Raw genomic sequence first — 26,761 nt, 5'->3', positions numbered from 1 at the left:
GCATCTGTCATTTGTAAACCGTCAAACCCTAAGGATAGTTTGCTAACTTTTTTACCTGAAATCTACAATGGTGCCCAAGATCCAAGATCCCGTAGTTGTCAAGAATATAGAGAAGCCCTCACTAAAATACACTTTGACTCCTAAAGTCGCCTTTGAATCGGATGACAAAACCGCCTTTTCACTCATCCCAGATCGAGTCTTGTTAGTTGAAGATGTGAGATTCTTCACCAAATGTCGTGTTGAAGAACTTAGTCATGTTGAGATTAGAGACACCTATGATGAATTATGTACCGATGGTGTATTAAACAACAAGTATGAACACATCAGAATCAAGGGATTCACTGAAGCCCTAACCTACCCTCGTGTGTTCAAGCCACAATGGGTTAAGTTTGTTTTGAGCAGAGTTCATGATGATTTCATGTGGCTAGAAGAGCAACCATTCAAAATCACCAAGGAAATCATTCATGTGATCACCGGTTATCCTATCTATGATCATGCATGAGCTCAGAAGATGATATCAAAGGAGTTGATCAGCTTAACCAGAGTAGAATCTGATTACAGAGGACTGAAATTGAACAATGTCACTGATGCAGAACTTAAGTTTGCCATTAGAGTAATCGATTACTGTTTCTTCCAATCAGCAAGGGAAAACAGTGTACCCTATGCAGCAATTGACTTAGCCTATAAAATTGTGAAAAAGGGAATGAAAGTTGACTTATGTGAAGTGTTATTGAAGAACTTGTTTGAGAACCTAAACACAATAAGGAAGCCGAAGAAGAACAACTCGGCAAATACACTGAAGTTTGGTTCACTTCTTGTATGCATATTTTTCTACTTTGAGAAATTCTTTCCATCAGCCGGTAAAATAGTTTGGGAGCTACACCGACCAATCACCCATCAGATTAATGACTTTATCAAGAAGTTGGGAGATAATTTCAATGATATAATGGATGACCACTTCAGAAAATTTCAAGAGAAAATGCACAACAGGTACCAGATTCCACCCCAGCTAGTGGAGAAATATAGGGATGATATATACTTTGAGGTAGATACTGATTATTGTTATGTGAATGTTGTGGAACCAAGAACTCAATCTCTACCACTAATGGGTTATGGGATTGAATTTGATATCACACAACAACAAATTGATGCATATCTTACATTACCAAGGCATGCTACCGAGCTATGATATGGAACTTATGAAGAAGTTAAGGAAAAGGTAAAAATGAGCATTGTAGTACCCAAAGCTACAAGAAAGGCTACAAAGATGATTAAGGAATTATCTGAGAAATTCAGAGAAGACTCCTCCTCTACACCTGTCAAAGGCACTCTTGCCATCACCGCAGAGGAATCTAGAGCTCAAGAGGCAGCAATAACATTGAGCACCTAATTGCCTAAGGGTAAAGTGTTGAAAAGAAAGAAACTGGACACTTCAAAGGCCCTACCGACTCCTCCAACAAAGAGACCTAATACAAGAGCATCAGCTGCATCACCGAGTAAGAAATAAAAGAGTGTTACTACTCCCAAGGTAACCAAGACCTACAAGAAATCTACTCGGAGACTCATTTTGGCAAAAGAGTCTAGTGATACAGAATCTGAAGATGCAAACAAATTCCAGATTGTAAAGAGCAAGAAGGTAAATATACATAGTGTTGAAAACTTCTGTGCCAATCTAAAAGAATATGGTGGATTTGCAGGATTTAGATATGTCAAGTATGAAACTAGGAATAATGATGAAAAGAGACAAATTGAAGAAGCTGTCATCTGCACACTTCTAAAGTTTTGGCTAGCTCCATTGGAACTAGTAAAGTCACTTCCAAATGAACTTTACTTGCATATTGATAATAGGTGGAAATATGCAATGGACTCAGAGAAACAAATCAGAGAAAGAAGTCCAGTCCATCTATTTCCTGATATGTCTATAGCAGAAATAAAGGAACATTTGACAACCTACAATTCAAAATTTCTTGTCAAACAGAGAGCCTTAAAACTGATGAATGGGCTATATATTGATGTAGAAAATGAGACAAAAGCCAAATGGCAGGAAATCTTCAAAATCAAGGATGTCAGTGAACAATCTAAAGTTGAAGTTGTTGATGTCATCGAACATGATCTTGATGTCACCGAACAAGGTCCTGATGCTACCAAGCAAGACCCGGCTGACACTATTCAAATTGATGAAGATGTCATGGATGCAGAAGCACCAGAGTAGGAAATGATAGAAGGCACTACATATGCAGAACTTGTATCTAGTGAATCTGTTTTAGAACAAGATTAGCCTTACCCACTGATCAATCAACCTGTCTCTACCGAAGCTTCTCAAGATACAACACAAGGCATCGAAGGTCACCAGTCTTAAGTAGTAGAAGGTACAACTCAAGAATAGACCTATCAAGCACCCTCGAGCACTGAAAATGTAGCAGCTGAGACACCCAGTACCAAGACACCAAAAGACACCATAGCGGCTAAAGGAACTGACCAAAGTGTTGCCTTTATCAAGCAACCTACCGAGGGTCAACAAGCATCTCAAGCTATTGTCTTGGTCCACCCAACCAAAGGTAAAGAGAAGAAGGTGAAAAAGCATATTTTCAAAGTTGATTTATCTAAACCAATAGTGTTGCCCAATGTGGATATCTCAAAATTAAAGGGGCAAGCACTTATTGATTTCGGTGAACTATGCAAAGCAAAGGCCGGACAAGAAAACAAATGGCCATTCAAAAGAAGAATAAAGTACTTCAGAAGGTGAAGACACTGCTGACAAATATGCTACCTTCAGCTACAGTGTCAACCAATGTAGCCATCCACATTCAACTCGATGAACTCCTTAATCAAATAGAAACATCTGGAGTTGATGCATCTGAATACGTGAGCAAGCTAAAGGACAAGGAGCTTACTGGAAAAATGATAGAAGAGGTACAAAAATCTCTAGCTATTGGGAAATTCAAGCTTGTCAAATTCATTGCTGAGTTGTCCCCTCAACTCAAGCATATTCTTTATTTATTTCAGAAACTTTGCACATTTTCTATATTCATTAAAGGTTTCAAGAATAAAACTAATGCTATTGAGAAAGAGATCACCGATCTCTCAAATAAGTTGACCACTAAGCCCAATTTAGTTTAGAATTTTTATACAAAGCTTCAACAACTCATGGCTCAACAATTGGAACTAAGAAATGAAGAACACAAGATCAGGTTGGATATAATGACACTCCAAACATTATTCCTTCCTCATCTTTCATCAGTTCAAGAACAGATTAACAAAGCTACACACTTATCTACTACACAAGAGGGAAGCAGTCTTGATGGCTTAATATCCCTATTGGCTAATATTCAAGCAAAAACTTCTTTAATGGAAAGTGTAAAGGATGCCCTCTCTATTTCTCTCACCGACGTCCTGAAAAAGTAAAAATCTATTTTTGATTAGTTACCACCCCCAAATGGAAATTAAGTTTTTGATGTTTGTCAAAAAGGGGGAGTGATACTATGTAAGGGGATTAATATAATATATTGAGGGAGTGATATAGCTTTGGTGATACAGTTTTGATATAGTATTCAGAGTATTGTATACAGGGGGAGTATACCGAGCAGAGTATGCAGAGTATCACAGGATAGTAAGCAGAGCACACAAGCACAGAACCAACCATGCAAAATCAGAGTTATGTACAATATAATGATAAGGAGAGTATATCTGTTTATACTATTTCATTTACTATTGTATATATTATCAAGTATAGTCATTTTGCAATGTATATAGATTTTTGAGTTATGACTTTGAAAGTAGTTTTTGTCAAACATCTCAACTAATGTCAAAAGGGGAGATTGTTACTACTTATCAAGTTGCCATTAGTTTTTATATTCAAAGTCATACTATATACTCTATTCGGTTAGCACTACCGAATCATGCAGTCGGTATACACAGAGAAGTCGGTATGCACAGTCTAGTTGGTTACAGAAGAAAGCAGTCACAGAACGCGGTATACACCGAGCTGTCTACCGAGTATCTTTTTTATGTCTACCAAGAAGAAAAGATGACACATCGAGTTGATATACACCGAGTGAAATGTGTTACCAGATACATTGAACCTGGACATGCATATGAAAATGTGTTACAAGATCGAGGCACATCGAACCGTTATTACATTGGAAATTGCACTAGAAGATTGTGTATGATTTTGAGATCAATCTAACCAATGAAATAATTTTTTTAGTTATTCATTTGAGGAATCTTGTTTGTAAGATCGAAGAACTGAATAAGATCACTGTCTTAAGAGATCTATTTATACAACATAAGTTAAGTGTGTATGTATGTGTGTAAGAAGACTGTTACAGAGACACAGAGGTCACCGAGAAGGTTTTCAGAGAACAGTCGAACAATAGAGTAAACAGAAGGGTTTACCAAGTTACTATATGGGTTACCGAGGTATGCTATAAGCAAGGTAATCTATTCTGAGCACATAGAATCTGCTATAACATTTTAGATGTAAAGTTGCAGATATTTGTAATAATTTTATTGTAATATTGTGAAGTTGAAAGAGAAACCTTTAACAGGGTAAAAGACTCTAATCAAGTCTATAAATTGTAAAGCCCCTGACCAGGTGCATCATTCAAATTAAATGTTGTAAAATCCTTTAGCAAGGTAGATCTAACAGATCTTGTTACTCCTAACAGGGTAAGCTATCAGAAATAGCTAAAATGTAGCTCTAATCGAGCACTCTTTATTATTGCAGTAGTGAAGTTGTGGGTGCCATCCCCACCGCAGTTTTTCTCTCTAACCAAAGTATATGTGTTATGGAGTGATTCATGTATGATTGTTATCTATTTTTTTTAACTTTATTTTATGTTACTGCACTATTCTGTTTATGCATAACAGTAAAGTAATTATTGAAGAAAAGTTTTGGAGTACTGATTCACCCCTCCCCTCTCAGTACATAAGCTTTCTATATTGGGCCTAACAAAGAGGATGGTGTCATGTTTCTCTTCAATGTTTCTCTTGTAGCGTCGTAAATTGTATGCACTCGCTAGGGTGGTACAATTTCACACCTAGTTTAGCACCCGCCTTAGCGCATTTTGCATTCTGCATTGCATTTCTCCTTAAGCACTTAATTAATCAAATTAATTAGGTCTAAGGTCCCTATTTCATCATTCTCTACATCATAAAGTAGGGCCCTTTCACTAAAGCGCGCCCTTCGCATTTTATTCCTTCAGTACATCACTTAATCAAAAACCCTAATTAAGTCCTATTTTGAACTTGGGGGCTTGGTTTCGGGGTCTAAACATCTCGAAATCACCTGTAACTTCGGGATTCTCTCTAAAATCATCATATCCGACGGCCCTGAAAATTTGGTGAAAAGTTGTCGGGACCATGGCGCCCGTGCAACATGGTCCCGGACATTTTTTCCAAAATTTTGGGAGCATGATCCAATCATAAAATAAAGCTTAACCCCAAGAAATTGGCAGGATATTCAATCTCTAGGTCGGCCAAAATACGAATTTACGACCTAGGGTTTCATACATAAAAGCTCTCTTTCCTCATTGGAAGGGATCGGATTTTTGTTTCCAAGAACTGGATATGCAGCGAAAGAGCAGATCTTTGAAGACTTCAACAACACTCAACATCATTCTATCAAGCATCTATCAAATCCATTCATTCATCCAATTAGGGCTTGGAAGACATTGAAGAACAATAGGAGATTACCGACTGAAGATTGGCTTGTACTCCTCCCTTGAGGGTTGGGTATGATTTCATATTGTTTTCATGTCCTTACATAAGATTTGATATATCATTTATTCATGCTTTAGATCACATTGCATCTTGATTTAGAGCATTTGCATTATCATTTACAAGCAATTAGGGTTTACTTTCTAGGTTGCTCTAGTTTGCTTTCTTGCATTTTGGACCTTGCACACACACTAGGTCTGCACACACAATACATTTTACAAAACAACTTGGCTATTCATGGAGGTGGAAATCACCAAAGTGGGGGTTTGACTAAGGCAAAACCCTATATAGCCACCCTTCCCCCTTTTCAGATATTATTGCAGGTTTCGGGATTCGGACGACGCCGCAGGACACAGATCCGGAAAGAGGAGACTGAGACAGAACCCTGTGTAAAATTGCAGCTCAGAAGACCAGGACAGGGGCGCTGGGCGCCCTGGTCCTGCCAGGACAGGGGCACTGGGCGCCCTGGTCCCTAGGACAGAGGCGCTGGGCGCCCTGGTCCTCCGGACAGACAGCTTTCTGACAGTTTCCAGACAGTGTTTCAAGGTGCAAAACAGTGGTTTCCGGTGCAGTTTTCAGGACAGTGGCGCCCGCGCCCCCGTCCCGAACATTTTCAGTCTGATTTCGACTCTAGGTACATATCTGCATTCTTATTTTATCCTTACATTTACAGCTGTTCATTGTTTAGTCTCAATTCTGCAATCTTGTTATTAGTTCATACTTGCATTTTGGGATTAGGGTTTGAACTTGTATCATTTTAGCTTTCAATTTCAACAAGGGAATAGAAATCCTAATAGATATCCCGTGGCTCTCTCTTTCACCAAAAGAAGTAGCCAATTGTGCGATATCTCTAGGCTCTTTCGTATTCCGTAATGTGTGTCAAAAGTTAGGATTAGGGTACATTGTCCTAGTCTCGCTTTTTCCCCTACACATTTTGGTGAACCCGACGTGAACCTATCATTGCTTCCTCTTGCATTGCATTTGTTAGATCTAGATCTAGATTTAGTGTGTTTTCATTTCATTTCATTAAAAGAGAAAAAGAAAAAAAAAGAGAGAACTTGTGTTTCTTTGCATTGTGTATTTAAATTTTATGCAATCTTTTCAAAATGTCAGATTTCTATTTGCAAAATGTTCATGCATTTGATGATTATTATGAGTATAGCCAAGATGAATTAGATGAAGCTTTAGATGAGTTTTTAAACCCTAAGGATGCTAAACCTTCATTTTACCAAAAACTCATAAACCTTGTTACTATGCCATTTAGGTGTGATGAGAAAGATAAGTCGAATGATTCCTCTCAAGGATACATTCCTATCCACTCTTCCCCTGAATCTAGTAACATGGTTGTTTTCAATAATCCCCTCTATGAGGAGATATCTCCTTTTGAATCAAAAGATAAACCTTTTAACCGATATGATTATGCTTTGTTGGATGATGCCTTTGATGACTTTGTGGCTTTGTCGAAACCTATAAACAAAAACAAGACCTCTAAGTTGGTTAACATGATAAATTTGAATGAATATAACAAACCTCTCTTTGAAGTCCAAGGTGCTTATCCTTCTCCCACCTTTCAAATTCCTAAGACTCCTCTCCTTACTGTCCAAGGGAGGTATGATCATGATTCCTTTTGTACTCCGAATAAACCAATCATTACCGTACAAGGAAGACAACCTATAAGTCCTTACAATTATGCTAAGCAAATAACTAGAGAGAGTTATCATGCGGTTGCCCATACTTATCATACCAGAAATAATAAGCAACCCAATCCTCCTCCTGTTATTCCAGTTTCGCTTCCTAATCCTCAACCAATCCTTCCTCAAGCTCCTCGTATTTCGCAAGTTATGGGTAAGGAATATGATCTCATAGAACAACTTAAAACTACCCCTGCTAAGATATCCCTTTGGGATTTGATTCAAACTTCTTCCGCTCATCATGGAATGTTACAAGATGCCTTGAAAGATTTGAATGTTCCTCCACCGAATACATCTAGTAATATAGCATCTTTTGTTAACTCTGTGATGAATCCTAAACCTCAAATTGTGTTTACGCAAGATGAGTTGCCTACTAGTGAAGTCCAACAACAATATGATCCCTTGATGATTGTGGTTGTCATGAAAGACACTGCTATAAGACGAACACTAGTAGATAATGGCTCTGGCCTTAATGTGTGTAGCATCAATCTATTACATAAGATGAATGTGGATACTTCTCTTATGGAGCCTGACTCTCGTTCCATTCGTGGTTTTGACAATGTGGCTAAGACTTCATTGGGTATCATCACCTTACCTCTCACAGTGGGACCTATTACTTTGCCTACTCCTATCCATGTTATGCCAGGAAATTTAACGTATAATTTGCTATTAGGGAGGCCTTGGATTCACAGCATGCAAGCTTTCCCCTCTACATTGCATAGACAAGTTAAATTCATTTATAACAACAAGACATATACCTTGATGGGTGATACTAATTTTCAAGCTTGTCTACAAACATCTAATTCCAAAGGAGATTCTTCTACGCCATCCTCATCTAGTGATGACTCTTTAAACAAGAAACCAATCGATGAGTCTTCGCTTTCCGATGATCAAAATCCTTGGGATGAATCTGGAATTCCTAAGGAAGATCCTTCTCGGATTGAAACTACACATAAAAAGGATTTTGATCCTGAGAAGGTTCTTGTAGAAGATGATTGGGGATCTCTTGACTTTAACCCTACCTTTGTGGGTGAATATAAGATTCCTTCTAGAGAACTTAAAGTTGAAAAGAAGGAAGAAGCTGAAAATCACAAAGTTGGAAAGAAAGAAGAAACTAAAAGACAATCAACCCTGCCTGAAGCTATGAGTAATAATTTTGTGGCCGCTTCTCAAACTTCCTCTTCTCACATCTATAACTATGAAGAGTTTGATTCTTTATCTTATGAAAAACCACCTTCTTTTCCTGAAATGGCTGATCGCTATGGTCGTGGTTTTCGCATTTTTGCTAAGCATGGGTATCATGGAAAAGGTTGTGGTGCTAATGAACAAGGGATTAGAGTTCCTCTAGAGACTAATTTTCAACATTATGCCTTTGGACTTGGCTATAATCCCTGCAGACGTACTAAAGCCTCTAAAAGACCATGCATTAGTGTTAATGCCATCTCTACATCTTTATCAATACAACACCCTGAGTATATTGATGAGGATTCTTCGGGTGATTGTGCTCTAGATATCTTCCCTACCGACGACGCTTTAGCTGAGTTCTTGGGAGCCTATGACACTCTTCCTCGTTATCATCACAATAGGGGACTCCCTTATTGTTTGAACACTGAAGCTTATTTTGGAAAAGAGATTGATAATGATAAGACTGTGAAAGAATTCCCTCAGTTAAAGGATACTCCTCAACAAAGTAATCTTCTCATAAGTGATACTACTGATGTTAAGATGGATCCTTGCAACAAAGAAAAAATCATTAAAATTGGAAAATGTTTGGATAAAGAGGAACGAGAAACAATATGAAGAATTATTGCATGAATTCCCTGAGATTTTTGCTTGGGCATACTCTGACATGCCTGGTATAGATCCTAAGATTGTTACTCATAATATTGTCTTAGTTCCTGATGCTAAGCCCGTGAAACAAAAGATTCGAAAAATGAATCCTAATATAGCTCTGCTTGTTAAAGCTGAGATTGAAAAATTATTGGAGGCTGGATTTATCCGCCCTATTGACTATTCCCCATGGATTTCAAACATTGTCGCTGTGGCTAAACCAGATAACAAAATAAGAATGTGTACCGACTTTCGAGATCTAAATAAGGCTTCTTTAAAAGATGATTTCCCTCTTCCAAACATTGATATGATAGTTGATTCTACGGCAGGACATGCCCTCTTATCCTTCATGGATGGTTTTTCAGGCTACAATCAAATTTTCATTAACCCTCAAGATCAATACAAAACTACTTTCACCACTCCTTGGGGTACGTTTTGTTGGATAATGATGCCTTTTGGACTTAAAAACGCCGGTGCAACTTATCAACGAGCGATGACCCTTATCTTTCATGATTATATGCATAAGATTTTAGAGGATTACGTTGATGATATTTTGGCTAAATCCTTTCTTCGCATGGATCATGTTAAAGTCCTTCGTCAAATCTTCGAAAGAATTCGTAAATATCACATGCGCTTGAATCCCCGAAAATGTGTTTTTGGTGTGGATAGTGGAAAACTATTAGGGTTCATAGTTTCGCATTGTGGGATTGAGGTGGACACTAAGAAAATAGATGCTATTGTTAACATGCCACCTCCTCGAAATGTATCTCAACTTAAAAGCTTACAAGGAAAGATTCAGGCTATTCGTAGGTTTGTGTCTCAGCTTGCGGATCGTACCTTTCCTTTTACTCAACTCCTTAAAAAGGATATCACTTTTCAGTGGAATGAGGATTGTCAGCAAGCATTTGAAGATTTAAAAGTGTATTTGGCTAGTCCTCCTATTCTTCAACCTGCTGAACCTTCTAAACCCTTTATCCTGTATACAGCTGCTTCTTCTCATGCTCTCGCAGCATTGTTAGCACAACATGATAAAGATGGTAAGGAGTGTCCGGTTTATTACATAAGTCGTATCTTACTCGATTATGAGACCCGATATTCTGCGATAGAAAGACAATGCTTGGCCGTGGTGTTTGCGACTCAGAAATTGAGACATTATCTTTTAAATTCAGAAGTCCATGTCATGGTTAAGTTTGATCCGTTGAAGCATCTTTTCTCTAAAACTGATTTATCAGGACGTCTTGCTAAGTGGGTTATGATGTTAACTGAATTTGACCTTAAATTTGTTTCACAAAGAGCAATTAAAGGACAAGCGTTGACTGATCACTTAGTTGAGGCTCCTTCACCTTTTTCATTCCCTAACGCTGAGTCCTTTCCTGATGATTTCATTCTTTCTATAGAGAAAGATGAAACTTGGGAGTTATATTTTGATGGCTCTAAGTGTCGTACGGGATCAGGGGTAGGGGTTGTTTTGGTTTCTCCTACAAAGAAACCTATTCCCTTATCATATCATCTAAATTTCCTGTGTACCAATAACATTGCTGAGTATGAGGCTCTTATAGCAGGAATAAAAGCAACCCTAGCTCTTAATATAAAACACATACATATCTATGGAGATTTGCAATTAATTATAAGACAAGTAACAGGAATATATCAAGCAAAACAAGACAAATTATCACAATATAAAGACCTTGCTATATCTTTATTACAAAATTTTGATTCTTATACCATGGAACCGGTCCCTCAAAAAGATAACCGACATGCGGATGCGATGGCATGTGTGGCTTCGTTAGTATCTTTAGAGGACCCTATGGTCGATCTTAACTTCGTTATTCACAATCTTACTTCTCCAGCTATTGAAGATGATTCTAGCTTGGTAACATGTTGTGACTTTGTAGACTCAGATGAATGGTTCTCGCATATTGTAAGATATTTGACCGATGGTACCTTCCCTGATTCTGCTAATAGGAACACTAGGGCTAGAGTCCGCAAGCTGTCTGCTAGGTATATCATCCTTTCTAATGTCCTTTATCGAAGGGGTTATGATGGTCTTCTTCTTCGTTGTCTTTACAAGTCAGAAATCCCTGTTGCTCTTGAAGAGGCACATTCGGGTGCCTGTGGGGGGCATTTTGGGGGCAAATCCCTGGTTCATAGGTTGCTTCGTATGGGATACTATTGGCAAACTATGCAGAAGGATTCCTTCTCATTTGTTAAGAAATGTCACCAATGTCAACAACACAATAATCTGATTCATGCTCCTGCCCAAGAACTTTGTTCTCAAGTAGCTTCTTGGCCTTTCTCCGCATGGGGTTTGGATCTTATTGGAAAAATCTCTCCTCCTTCATCTCAAGGACACATCTTCATTATAACTGCAACAGATTACTTTACGAAGTGGGTAGAGGCTATTCCCCTTCGCTCTACTACTGCTGAAGTGATTTGTCAATTTCTTCTAGAAAACATTATTTCTCGATTTGGGATACCTTCCACTATTATCTCAGATAATGGAACATCGTTTAAGAACAAGGACGTGAAGAAATTCCTTGAGAAGTATCATATCAAACATCGATTTTCTACACCGTATTACCCTCAGTCAAATGGCCAAGCCGAATCATCCAATAAGATAATTGAGCAAATTCTTCGTAAAACCATAAACAAGCATGGTAAGGATTGGAGTAACCAGCTAATCTACACTCTTTGGGCCTACCGAACGAGTGTACGAATTGCTACGGGAACTACTCCTTATAATCTTGTTTATGGTGCTGACGCTATTATGCCCTTAGAGTTAGAAATTCCATCACTTAGGGTTTCTCTTAAAGGTATAGTAGATGATGACTCCTATAGAGAACAACGACTTCAACAGCTTGAGATGCTTGATGAACAGCGTATAAACGCTCTTGAGCATATTCAAGTGTATCACAAAACTCTACAACGAAGCTATAATGACAAGGTTATTCAACGTTCCTTCTCAGTAGGTGATTTAGTCCTTTATGAGAATCAGCGCAATGTGAATGCCTTGCCGGCTGAAAAGGGAAAATTTAGTCCTAATTGGCTTGGACCATATATCGTTATTGAGGATTATGGATCAGGTGCTTACAAAATAGCAGATGTAGACGGTACGCCTCTTAAAGAACCTATCAATGCTATGCACTTGCGTAGATATTATGCTTAAATTCTTCACTTCTTATCTATCTTCTTCAACATTGGATAATATGTTAGTGTTTCTTAATTAAAAGCAAAATAGAATTAAATGTTATGATGTTTGATCTATATTGCTTCGTTCCTGACAAGCATGTCTTCTTACTTTATAGGTTTGTCTTGAATTCATTTATGTAAATTGTAAAAGATTTACATTTTTTTTTTATGCTAGCATATTATACAATGTCTTTATGTGTTAAGTAGAATCGTATCATGTTGTGTTTAAGATCAAAATTAAATCACATTAGTTGTATGATTCTTAGACTTAATGCATATTTCTTCCTTATCATCAATGTCGTACTTGATTAAATATTTTAGTTAAGTCACACATGTATTAATTTAATCATGGAGCATTGAGAAATCAATCACATAGAAATTAAATTCTGAACATACATGTACATTTACCAAATGTATTAGATTTAATCAAAGAAAAATATACATTGTTTTAGGCATTAAAGATAACACATTTGAGACAGAACGAGAAGCATGTATATATACATATATATGTGTGGATCGTGTACAAACATAGGTCACTGTATATCCAAAATGTGATCTCTCTCTTACATCATACAATCATCTCCTATCCCTAGGGCTAGTGGCTGGAGAGTGTCGACTGGATGCTCCCTCCTGATCTGGCCGTGGAGGTAGACCCATGGGTGTGTAGCGCGATACAGATCGTGATTGACTCCGAGAGGAACTCCTACGATCCCTATCCATGAGGATCGCACGATAGGTGGTAGCCTCGGTCTGGGCCGCTACTAGATCTCGTCGCACCTGCTGGAGGTCCTCTGATAAGACTCTCTCTCTCTGCCCCGCCTGATGGAGATCCTCTGATAGGACTCTCTCTCTCTGCCGCACCTGATGGAGATCCTCTGATAGGATTCTCTCTCTCTCCCTCCATATATCTACCTGTAATCGGAATGGGAAAAACAAATCCTCATGCCGACCCGCGTTCCCCTGAGGCCTGTACGTAATCTGTGAGGAACTAGGAATCTGTGCTATCATGGAGATGTCTGTCATTGCCTGCTAAATCAAGGAACGCCAGTCCTGCACATTAGCTGTGGCAGTAGAATAGATCTTTGTTAGTACCATTCTATATCATCAAAGCATTAATCAATCAATATAAACCTACTATACCTGGATCTCCCTCGCGCCAGTAGGGATCATGATATGGTAGCATCTGTGACTGGGAACCGCTAGGCTCCCCTCGCTTGAATACTCTATCCACGATGGGTGTAGGCTAGACGGTACTGGTGACAGGTCTCCGTATCGCCTCCTGTTCCTCCTGTTGGGGAATAAAAGGTGGATCCAGAGCTATGGTATCATCTCCTGAATGGTGGGGAGCTGCATCTGACTCCTCCTCATCATCTCTATCATTCTCCTCGTCGTCCTCCTCATCATCCTCATCCTCATCCGTATCATCACCTACATCCTCCTCGTCCTCCTCTCTATCTGCATCCTCCTCCTCATCACCGGGCTGATCGCCTGTAGGTGGATCAGGATCTCCCGTCTCCTCATGACCCTCTCCCTCATCTGACTCCTCTGACCTGGATCCCTCGTCCTCGTCTCGGTCTCCATGTCTCCATGGGCCTGGATAGCCTGTCGGATGATCTGGTGGAAAGATAGGACCTGGATATGATCTCATGAACCATGAAACATATCTACGCTGTGCTCCAGGCTCTGCAGAATAGTCAGTGACTACATCCTGATCTGATCCCTCCAAGTCTGTCGTCTCGATATCATCCACCGTCGGTCTCGCTACTGCTCTAGGTCTGGGAAGGACCCGTGAGTGTCGAGTATAGATAGGCACATCAGCTGGAACACACTGCTCTAGTCCGAACTGCCTCCGTACTCAGTCGAAGTAGAAGGGGACTATGATGTGTGCATATCATCCTCGCAGTAGGCGGTTCCTCTGTAAACATGCTAACTGTCTCTCCATACCATCCCATCTGTGCATCAGTAGGTAAGGTCTCCACACTATCACCTCAGATGTCAGTCTGTCAATAGTCACTCTCCAATACAACAAATCCCCAAATCTCCACTCACTGGTCAGTGGATAAGCGAACACCCTAGGTCGCTCGCTCGCTATACTCAATGGATAGCCGACGGGCCTGGTGCATGTGAAGTGCTCTAAGATCCACACCTGCAGAAGTGTGCATGTCATCAAACTACAACCCTGTCCGAATACATACTCCTCAAGGTCATGATAGAGATGTGCAAGCATACTCCGACCCCATGCATAAACTCTCCTATGTCTCTCCATCCCTCTGATACACCATGTGAGGCCCCCATGCATGTGTGTCCCTCGCCCATTAGGGCAGACGGCTAGTGCTATGATGGCTATCATGAGGCATCTCAGAAGTGGTACCTCTCCTGTAGGATGTAAGAGCCAGCTGACCATGATACGACCTCTCGTCTCGCTCGGCATGACTCTCCCTATGCAGTACATCTGCTCCCTCTGATGATCCTCTGCTACCCGATCAGTCGCATATGTGACTGTCGCTCCTCTAATAGGAAGACGCAGTATACGGTACACATCCTCGAGTGTGACTGTCAGCTCTCCTACCGGAAGGTGAAAGGTACAGGTGTCAGGATCCCATCTCTCCATCAGTGCCATCAGCATCGCAGGATGAAATCGAATGGCCGGCATAAGAATCATGTACCACAATCCTAGTATCGATAAGGTGTCTCTCTCTGACTGAGTTAGCCGTGGAATCTGGTCTCGTAAAGTGTGAAGGATGTGTCCCACTGTATGCTCTCTCATGTACGGGAGACCCTGCAAAACGAAAACATGACCAAAATCAGTACTCAATCATCGAAATCGCAAATGCAAACTGTTGAACATTGAATGCTTGCCTTGTAACCCCTCGCCAGGCCCTGATTGGAGACCATGGCGCCCTGTCAGGGACCATGGCGCCCTGAGGGGACCATGGCGCCCTGAGGGGACCATGGCGCCCCGCAGGGACCATGGCGCCCCTGTCAGGGACCATGGCGCCCTGGGGGGACCAGGGCGCCCCTCAGGGACCATGGCACCCTAGGTGGGCCCCGATCGGCATTCAAGGTCCGCATTCGATCATGGAAAAGTCAAACATGCGAGAAATCAAAAGTCAAACGTTCAGTCAACTCACCTCGTCCAGTGGCTCGTCGTCGATCACAACCTGGCACAGGATCTCGATCCTCGTGGGACGCTCCGGTCGTCGTGAAGGCATGATGACTAGGTGGGCTCCGCTGCACTGAATAGTATCCTGAAATTAGCAAAGTGACGAATACAAGTGTCACTTTCGAAGTATATACTCTAGTTTGTCTATTCTTACTTCTCGAAACCCTAATTTTTCCCCTATCATTCATTTTATCATAACTTGGGTTTGGGAGATGCGATTTTCGAGCCGTTTGTTGCGTTGGAATCGTATTTTCCTTCTCCTACTCTCGGGATGTTCCAAAAAGTGCTCTGATGAAGCCTATTTAGTGAACACTCCTCATCAACACTCTATTACACAATTTGTCGCAAGTAAACATGTTACCCTATTTCACCTCCCTAAATAAGCAAGTCGAAACAGGGGGGGGCATATAGCTACTCACAGATTTCATCACTTTCCCTAGTAAGCATTAGGTGATTTTGTGATCTAACGTTTGTTTTGTAGGGTGCGGTTCCTAACTGTGTACTGCAGATACCGCTGGGGGCTTCGTCCGACGACTTATGGATATATCCTTTTTTCAAATGATGTTTACTTTTCTGTACTTTAGCTTGCATATGCACGTAGTACTCATATGACCGCTAAAGTGGGGGCTAAATGTAGCGTCGTAAATTGTACGCACTCGCTAGGGTGGTACAATTTCACACCTAGTTTAGCACCCGCCTTAGCGCATTTTGCATTCTGCATTGCATTTCTCCTTAAGCACTTAATTAATCAAATTAATTAGGTCTAAGGTCCCTATTTCATCATTCTCTACATCATAAAGTAGGGCCCTTTCACTAAAGCGCGCCCTTCGCATTTTATTCCTTCAGTACATCACTTAATCAAAAACCCTAATTAAGTCCTATTTCGAACTTGGGGGCTTGGTTTCGGGGTCTAAACATCTCGAAATCACCTGTAACTTCGGGATTCTCTCTAAAATCATCATATCCGACGGCCCTGAAAATTTGGTGAAAAGTTGTCGGGACCATGGCGCCCGTGCAACATGGTCCCGGACATTTTTTCCGAAATTTTGGGAGCATGATCCAATCATAAAATAAAGCTTAACCCCAAGAAATTGGCGAGATATTCAATCTCTAGGTCGGCCAAAATACGAATTTACGACCTAGGGTTTCATACATAAAAGCTCTCTTTCCTCATTGGAAGGGATCGGATTTTTGTTTCCAAGAACTGGATATGCAGTGAAAGAGCAGATCTTTGAAGACTTCAACAACACTCAACATCATTCTATCAAGCATCTATCAAATCCATTCATTCATCCAATTAGGGCTTGGAAGACATTGAAGAACAATAGGAGATTACCGACTGAAGATTGGCTTGTACTCCTCCCTTGAGGGTTGGGTATGATTTCATATTGTTTTCATGTCCTTACATAAGCTTTGATATATCATTTATTCATGCTTTAGATCACATTGCATCTTGATTTAGAGCATTTGCATTATCATTTACAAGCAATTAGGGTTTACTTTCTAGGTTGCTCTAGTTTGCTTTCTTGCATTTTGGACCTTGCACACAAACTAGGTCTACACACACAATACATTTTACAAAACAACTTGGCTATTCGTAGAGGTGGAAATCACCAAAGCGGGGGTTTGACTAAGGCAAAACCCTATATAGCCGCCCTTCCCCCTTTTTCAGATATTATTGCAGGTTTCGGGATTCGGATGACGCCGCAGGACACAGATCCGGAAAGAGGAGACTGAGACAGAACCCTGTGTAAAATTGCAGCTCAGAAGACCAGGACAGGGGCGCTGGGCGCCCTGGTCCCTAGGACAGAGGCACTGGGCGCCCTGGTCCTCCGGACAGACAGCTTTCCGACAGTTTCCAGACAGTGTTTCAGGGTGCAAAACAGTGGTTTCCGGTGCAGTTTTCAGGACAGTGGCGCCCGCGCCCCCGTCCTGAACATTTTCAGTCTGATTTCGACTCCAGGTACATATCTGCATTCTTATTTTATCCTTATATTTACAGCTGTTCATTGTTTAGTCTCAATTCTGCAATCTTGTTATTAGTTCATACTTGCATTTTGGGATGAGGGTTTGAACTTGTATCATTTTAGCTTTCAATTTCAACAAGGGAATAGAAATCCTAATAGATATCCCGTGGCTCTCTCTTTCACCAAAAGAAGTAGCCAATTGTGCGATATCTCTAGGCTCTTTCGTATTCCGTAATGTGTGTCAAAAGTTAGGATTAGGGTACATTGTCCTAGTCTCGCTTTTTCCCCTACACATCTCTCTATTGGATAGATCATTCATAGGAGTATTGAATTTTTTCTCATTCACACTAGATATCTTAGGAGAGGTACGAGTATTATCTGTGTTGATGTCATCTTGAGGGTTATTAATTTCTACAAAATCGTTTATGTGATTTACACATGAAATGCATGTTCTTAAAAATTTCACCATTAAAGAACATATAACATGGATAAAATCTGTGAGATATGATTTGCAATTAGGAAATGAGTGAACTTACAATAATGGTTCCCACTTTTTTGCCACTTTTGACACTGAGATAAACATTTTTAAAATAATCTTCAACTTCCGACAACTATAAATTTTAAACTTCTAAGAATTTGAAGATGATGTAAATTAGTTATTTGTAGAATTTTGTTTGTAGATTCTATATTTTTTTTTTAAAACAAATTTTGAAGATTTTTTTTAAAAATTTTCCATCTCCCTCAAAAATTAGTTGTTTACAACAAACTACATTTTTTAAGAGTTATGTGCCTCCTGAAATGCATAACTTTTTTTTCCCTATAAATGATAAAAGCTCAATTCTTTCAAATTTTGGTTTGTAATATCAATATTGAGAGTTTTCAGTTGATTTGATAGTGATATGTTGAATATTTTTCATTTTATTAAGTTTTGAATTCTGACTAATTATATTTTAGACATAGGTGTACGTTTGAACACATAACTTGTTCTATATATATCAAAATTCAATTTTATTTTTTTGTTAGAAAGAAGACATAAATACCTAGGGAGTAGATTTTTTTTAGATTTTTTTTGGACTAGTTTACTATTTTTCCCAATGCATTGAACATAGAAGTTCATGTTCGGTGAAAAACCTATATTTGGTAAAATTAAAAAAACAAGTTCATAATAAACTCAATATGTAATAAAATTATAGTCATTGGAAATCTTACTTCGAGGACTACCATACTACATTTTAGGTTGTCAAGATTGTTCCATTTGATCCTTCAACCAGGTTTGAAGGCCAAAAATTGCAAAAAATTGTAGAAAGTTTCAGAGAAGTGTAGAAAAAGGGGTTCGAACAAAGGGGGCTTCGAGCGAACCCCCCCAATATAATTAAAAATTGACATAAACAAGCATTAAAGGCAGTTCGCTCGAAAGAGGGTGTTTGAGTGAAGTGGGGGGTTCGAGCCAACCCCAAAGGGTAGTTCGTTCGAACACCCCCACTTTGCTTGGAACCCCTCCGAATTTTTTTCCTACCATTGCAGTTTTCCTTCGTGGGTGAAAGTGGGAACCATTATTGTGAACTCACTCAAACATTTTACAAACCCTAGAAATAAAATATGCAAAAGTACTGTGGATGAAAGAAATCATTGTAAAATGAAATAAGCCATTATCCAACACATGATTATGATAAAGGTAACTAAAAAGCAATGTAATCATATGTGAAATAGTAAACAAATTAAATTTATTAATTTCCATTATGAGTTCTTAAAACTAGATCTAAAAATATAAGTAAAAAATAATATAACCCACAAGACAAAATTAGCAAAATAAATTAGGGTTTTTATGAGGTTAACCACTAAATTTATGTAATTATGATCTATGAGAAAGGAAATCATTTTTAAAAATTCCCAAAAATTAGATCTGAGACCATAAATTTGAAATAAGCATGCAAGGAGTTGGGTTCACCAAAATGTAATGTGGGGAAATTAGGAATTTGGGTTTAAGATAATAAAACCACTAACTAACCTAATTAACCTACATACATTGAAAGAGGATTGAACTCATTAGATCTAGGCTCAATCCTTGTGAGGAAAGAGATTGAGATTCTAATTAGATCCAATTGGGGATGTGGTTGATTAATCCATTTTCTAAGTTGAATTTGATTGATTGTGAAATTAGGGTAAGATGAGGGATTGTTGAAGTAAACTGAGAAAAACACTAAACTACAAATGTCCCATAGTGTCACCAACTTGGATTTGAGAAAAATGAGATGTTTAAAACCTAACCTCTCCAGTTTGATCTGATTTTAAAGGACCAGTTAGCACAAATCCACCCCGATCCTCCAAATTTTCCATCGTCAAAAGATGACTTATTCATCACTGTTGACTATTCCATATTTCTTGAGTACAACTCCACACCTATTTCCTACACATAGAAAGAAAGGGAAAGATGTTAGGAATAGGGGTTTTCCTTAGGTCAAACCCTAGTTTTGGAATTAACCATAAATTAAATAATGCAAATATTAAAATAAATTGTAGGGAGATATACTTCATATTTGCAATTGTTTATGATGATGCAATGCTCTTTGAATGTAATCACAAATGTTGAATGTAATAGCATGACAAACACATGAACATAAAAAACCCTAATCACACACACATTCTTACATGAACATTGATGTAAATTTGCTCCACAATGCTTGAATGATGAATATCCAGCCTTGAATCTTTGAAGATGCTTGATAATGAATGCTTCATAGATGCACAAATATTTGGGATGGAGTCCTAGATTTCTTCTTAGATCTAAAATGAATTGATATAATATCTTTATATAGGGTTCCCTAGGTAATTTACTAATTAGGCCGACCTCCAATGGTCATGTGTAGCCATGGGAATCAAATTCTAGTAAGGAGATATAGTACCTACCCATTTCAAATTGAGCCCCATTGGAGAGGGACTAGGGAGCTTTGAGGTGTCCTGGTACAGGCCAGAGTGTTCCACTCCTTGGTCCTTTTGCAAAGAGGCCCAAAACAAGCACCCAAGGGGGTGGGCATCTCACAGTGCGACTCACAATGCGTGTACATGACATCAAATTTGGATAATTGATCTTGGACGAACCTATAGAGGGGATGAGGGCCAAACACGCTAAAGTGGTAGCACAAACATGAGGTGTAAATTGGACTTGTGATAATTTACGATGGGTGAACTCACAATACTGGTTCCCACTTTTTGACCAACTTTGACACTTATATGAATATTTTGAAAAAAAACCTTCACTTTCCAACACCTATAACTTTTAAACTGTTAAGAATTTGAAGATGATATAAACTAGTGATTTTTTAGATCTTGATTGAAGATTTTAAATATATTTTTTTCAAATTTGTTTGAATAAAATTTTATTGATTTTTCCATCTCCCTCAAAAAGTAAATTTTTATAGCAAACAATATTTTTTAAGAGTGATGAGTATCTCGAAATGCATAATTGTTTTTCTATAAATGATAAAAACTTAATTCTTTTGAATTTTGGTCTGTAACATTAATACCTAGGGCATGTAGTTGGTTTGATAGTGATATGTTGAATATTTTTCATTTTATTAAGTTTTGAAGTTCGACTAATTATAATTTAGATATAGGTGTACATCCGAACACATAACTTGTTCTATATATATCAAAATTTAATTTTCCTTTTTTTGTTAGAAAGAAAACATCAATACCTAGTGTATAGATATTTTTCAGAATTTTTTTGAATTAGTTTACTATTTTTCCTAATGCATTGAACAAAGAAGTTCATGTTCGGTGAAAAACCTACATTCATAAGAAATAAAATAAAAATATATTAATGAAATTAAATATATTAAAAGTTATAATATTTGGAAAGCTTATAATAAGAACTAAATACTTTAAAAAAATAAAATTTAAATGAATTAATTTGACCCCCCAAAAGCTAATGTAAAATTGGTTTTTTATCAGCATTTGATAGATGCAAAGGAGACTCCATTGCTAGTATGATTTAGAAGTAGAGAGGTTCTATCCAAGAAATTTTGATCTAAGAGCACTTGATTTAACACTCTTCAATTAATTACTTAAAATGGGACCTCTTAAAGCTTAAATCATTATATTTTCTAAAAAATGTATGATTTCAGCAAAAATCAGGACGTACCAAAATGTGGGAACCAACTTTGTGAGTTCACCCCGACACTACACTACATACTCAAATGATTATCAAGAATGTGTCTTGGCATATTCATTATAGAAATCAAATTAAGATTGAAGTAACCACTTTCAAAGATATTTGGAAGGACTTAGTAGATATTAATCCTTTTCTTCAATGGCTACAAAGTAATATCCAAAATGACCTTTCAATATAGTAGGAATTTATTTCAATGTTCCATACTCTTTCTCTTCAAGGCTACCTACTAAAAAAAGTATCGCGAATACATGCTTTAAACTTTTTAAAATGAGGCATTATAATTCTTCCAAATCTTATTCCCGAATGCATGATAAATACCTTTATTTACTATAAATAAAAATAAAATTTTAATTTTTTAACAAAGACTAAAAGACTTTTCAATTTGTTATTGATATTATTCCTCAATAAATGACTTACAAAATTAGGGCTCTCATATATTCTCTAGTAAAAGAATTTAAAATGATATCTTTATACATCATTTCATGATTATATTTCTTCTATGAGATATTTTTGGCTTTCACTTCATCTTCCTATTGTTGGTCAACTAATCCATCATTGACAACATTAGTCTTCTCTTTACTTGGCATTGCATATTTGAGGATATTTGATTGGCTATTCTAAAACCTAAATTGATCCATTTTCTCAATGTATATTTTATCAAGGCCTTCTACTTGGCTTTCATAGTGTACTTCAAGGTTCTTAATTCACATTATGTATATTTCTTTGTATGCACTAAAGCTATTAGCTTCTCTAATGTGTTTATGGAGATTTAGATGCAAGAGATTCAAGTTGCATTTGAGGTGGCTTGTCTACTAGAGATTTTAAACTATTTGGGAAATACACCTTGTATTGATGTCATAGTCGTTTCTCCCACCTCTTCTCTACCTTCACTATGTTGGCATGATCATAATCAATCTACAAAAAGATACTATATGTTTGATATTGTCGGTTTCAACACTCAAGAAAGGTGGAATAATCAGCTCATCAACATAAAGAAATGTTACCCATGATTGCTCTTAACCTTCATACAATCCGGTTGCCTCTTATTGGGTTTCATTCTCTTTGCCAACTAGGTTCCAACAAGGTTCCATGGCTAATTCTATTCATTTCTCTAATTTCTACTCAACAATCTTCTAAAGACACTCTTGAAGAAAAGATGCACTTATTGGTTGGGAGCTAGTTGATGTTAAACCTACCTCTAGAAATGTTAGGAAGAAACTTAATGATACAAACTCCTTCCTATAATTACTTTGCATACGTAGTTTATATATCTTATGTTTGAACATTTCCTTTGACCTATTGCCTATTGTTGAAACTTTATAAAAAAATATTCTTACCATCTACAATTTTTAATAGTATATTATTATGTTTCTATTCACTAAAACAAATTAATAAATATTAATTAAACAAATAAATAAAATAAACTAATAATTATTCAAATAAAAATTATTTAAATAATATAACAAATATAACATTTCGTTATAAAATGAAAAACTATATGTCCACATGCCACATAAAATAAAATAGTTGCAAAATAAATTAAAATAACTCTATATACTACTATTAAGTTACAAATCACGCATCAAAAAATCATATAAATCCTAAACAACCAATCTATTGATGTGCAAGTTAAATTTCAAATTAGTTTTAAATAATTCCAGCAACAAAATTAACGGGAAAGTCGCACCCATTGAAATAGAGAAATGGAATGGTATAAATTAGAAACCAGATGTTCCGTATTCAAATCATCATACAGTTTAGAGTTTCTATCCAAATTCTACTCTTTCAACACTCTTTTAACCATTAATTACATCCCCGTTCGGTCGTGCATTTTAATTTTGTGGAGATTAAAATGGCGGCAAATGCAGTGACATTGAGGCTGTTCAGAGATGAGGACGTGTATGAAGATTTCGAATTGGAGAATATGGTTGCAATGGAATCAGTGGTCCTAAAGAATTTTATAGACACATACACAGACACAGGAATGGAGCCTCTGAGATTTCCTATTCTTTATGGTAATATCGAAAGCAGAAAAGTGCTGGAGATGGTATTAGACCACTGTAAATTCCATGCTCATGCAAAATCCAACACTATATCAGAAGAGGATGTGAAGATATGGGATACACAATTCGTTGAAAGAGCTCTTTCTGCAGATAAAAATCAGGCGACATTCTGCCACATTCTTTTGGCTGCGAATTTTCTTGAAATTAGAGATCTATTTGATTTGTTATGTAAGGCATCTGCAGATTATATGGTGTTTGAAAACATGTCATGGAATATATAAGCATTTATTTTTTTAATATACATGCAATTAGTATGTGTTCAATGCCTTTTAATTGCATATATCTCTCCTGCGTATCTTTTGTAATACCATTTTAAACAATAATTCTAAATATTTGATGCTTCTAGAGTATGATAATTCTAATATTGGAGAGTCTTCAACACCACCATCATTTACATTACCTGTCTTAGCAATAGTTTTGGATGTTACTGTGTGGAGAGCAGCAGGGTAGATTTCAGAACCTAAATCAAAAATATTTTCATCATCGTTACTAAACCCAAGTCTACTCCTTTCCAATTATGCTTCTAAAATAATATATAATTCTGAATCATCCACTCCCGCATCTGAAATAACAAAATAGGCTAGAGATACGTCGCCCTGTTTTGTTCCTGAAAGCAATAAGATATTTGAAATATATTAATTTCTATTTCCATAAAATAGTTTCTTTGAGTATCAATTTAAGTTACCAGTTTTGATAGAAACTTTTGTGGACCACACTAATAACTATTTCAAGATCTTTATTTCGTGCTCTTCAGAGAGGCCTACATTCCTACCAGAAGGATTGTCCATTATGTACAAGATTTTATCCATTCATCGTATGCTTTTGTTTTACTTCTACCAATCCTTTGGGAATCATATCTTGTTTTAATTAAAATATATTTTACTATACTGTGTATTTTCAAATCTGTATATCTTGCATCTTGTTGGACTGATCAGGTGATTCACAATATTTCTTATATGATTTTTATTGGATTTTCTTAATGGATTTGGTGCTATTGGTGGTTATTGAGTTTTGATTATTTAGCCATTTTTGATGGGCACATTGGCAATATTAATTCATCTTTTGATTGTTTGTTTGATTTGGGTGAGTTTTTCTTAGATTTATTCTTGTCAGGGGTTATTGTTTCATTGTACTTTTCCCAAGGTTTAAAATTTTAGGGGATTTATATATTTGTTGGTGAGAGATTCTTCACTGGATTGATAATTTTTATTTCATAGATTACTGCCAATCAAATAAAAATCCAATATAACAGACAAATGGTTATAATCATCCATGGATATGGTATTAAGGCATTTTATTAGACAGCCCAAGCGACCCGTATATTATTTTAGATTACTGCCAATCAAATAAAACTTAAGTGCAACAACCAAATAGTTATAGTGATCCATGGATATGATATTGAGGCATTTAATTAGACAGTGCAAGAAACCTGTGTATATCGTTTTCTATGAAACACTTTACTTGATTTGTCAAACTAGACAGTTCCAGTCACAACATTTGATGAAACTCCTCTATCTTTTATGCTTTGATGGGATAAATGATAGAGAAAATAGTTGGGTGCTCGAAGGGGTTCTGGAAATTGACTTCTAATAAACCCTTTCTAATAAACAAAATTCATATACTTTTGATTGTGACAATACAATACTATAAATAAATCCTTTATAGTTCTAAAATAGTTCATATACATTTTACTGTGCTAAGACAATATTTCAAATAAGTTTTTTTATAATTTAATATTGTACTTGTGGCATAAACCCTGTTGAAATCTGCAGAGAGAAAATGCCTTCGAAAGGTTCATTCAATTTAGTAAGCTGAAATTATATTATTTTTTGATGGTCGTGTTTTGCTAGATTAATTTTATTTTAGTTTCTAAAATCCTAGAAACACTGTCCCATTCAATGTATGGAGGAAATTTGTGATTTGAAGCTATTTGAAGAGCTTGGCATCCACTTTGTTATTGTGTCATCTGGTCTGAAATTTGAATCGACATGAATGAGCCCTCAATGTTGCTTGATGTTATAGATATTTTTCCATTTTTATCGATGTGATGCGATTGTCTAGGTTTCTTGATTAGGATCTTCAATACAATGATCATCTTGTGCAAGGTTTTATATTTCACTCTTACAGCTGATTTTGGCACATCTGAATTTGCAAACTGCACTTACCGTCTATGCTTTGGCCACTCTGCTATTCCCTAACCTTCCTACAAGCAACTTTGTTCTATCTTCGTGTGGTTAATGTACTCGGATCGTGTACCATACGTCGCTTACTTGGACATTGTATCCCTTCTGGATCTACTCTGATAATCCACCATTTTCCCTGAATGCACCTTTTTGAAGCTATCCATGTCGTTATTGATACCAGGTGATGCTCTTCTTGGGTCTTGTCACCAGCAGTCTCAAGATTCATTTCAAGTCCCACCTCCCTAACATCAGAGCTGTGAGCTTCTTTCATGGCCGTATCCTCTCCCATCAAGCCCTTATCCTTAGAGTCAGTCATGAGAGGCGACCGATTCTTGGTTCCCACATGTTAGCACATACTTTTGCAAAATATTTTGTGCTATTTATTTGATGTTTCTATATGTACATTTTCATCATAAGAGCATTTCTCAGCTGGATTGAATATGCAAGAAGTATGTTGCAATATCAAAAGGATCCTACTTTGACCTGTTTTCAAAATTGAACAAGTATCGTTGGGGCATGCTAAGTGTTGGCATTAAATAGGGACTACATGAGGAAGTTTCATCATGACAATATTGGATCCTTATAAAGACATTGCTTGGGCCTATGTGATAGACTCTGCCATCTATTAGTACGTATGAAGTTTCCATGCAGGGTTGCTTATTCAACACAATTAATAATATATGAAGAGGAGCTTATTCAACACAATTAAAATTTGAGCTATCGGCGTAAGTCACCCTGACAAGACCGACTAGCCAAAACAATGAAAGAACCTATCGGCGTAACATA

At 37.4% G+C, this 26,761-nt stretch overlaps 1 protein-coding gene across 1 annotated transcript; it reads left to right on the top strand.

The window, feature by feature from the left end:
- The first annotated feature begins 23,581 nt into the window (after positions 1-23,581).
- LOC131875964 (SKP1-like protein 11) lies at positions 23,582-24,013 on the top strand. The gene has a single exon (XM_059220710.1). It carries the CDS (start codon positions 23,582-23,584, stop codon positions 24,011-24,013), a length of 432 nt encoding a protein of 143 aa, XP_059076693.1.
- Positions 24,014-26,761: the final 2,748 nt, after the last annotated feature.

The sequence above is a fragment of the Cryptomeria japonica genome, chromosome 5 (assembly GCF_030272615.1).
Source record: "Cryptomeria japonica chromosome 5, Sugi_1.0, whole genome shotgun sequence".
NCBI lineage: Eukaryota > Viridiplantae > Streptophyta > Pinopsida > Cupressales > Cupressaceae > Cryptomeria > Cryptomeria japonica.
This window is presented reverse-complemented; position numbering and strand designations above follow the sequence as displayed.

Excerpts from the sequence above, each read along its gene's own strand:
- LOC131875964 (XM_059220710.1), top strand. The coding sequence starts at position 23,582 with ATGGCGGCAAATGCAGTGACATTGAGGCTGTTCAGAGATGAGGACGTG.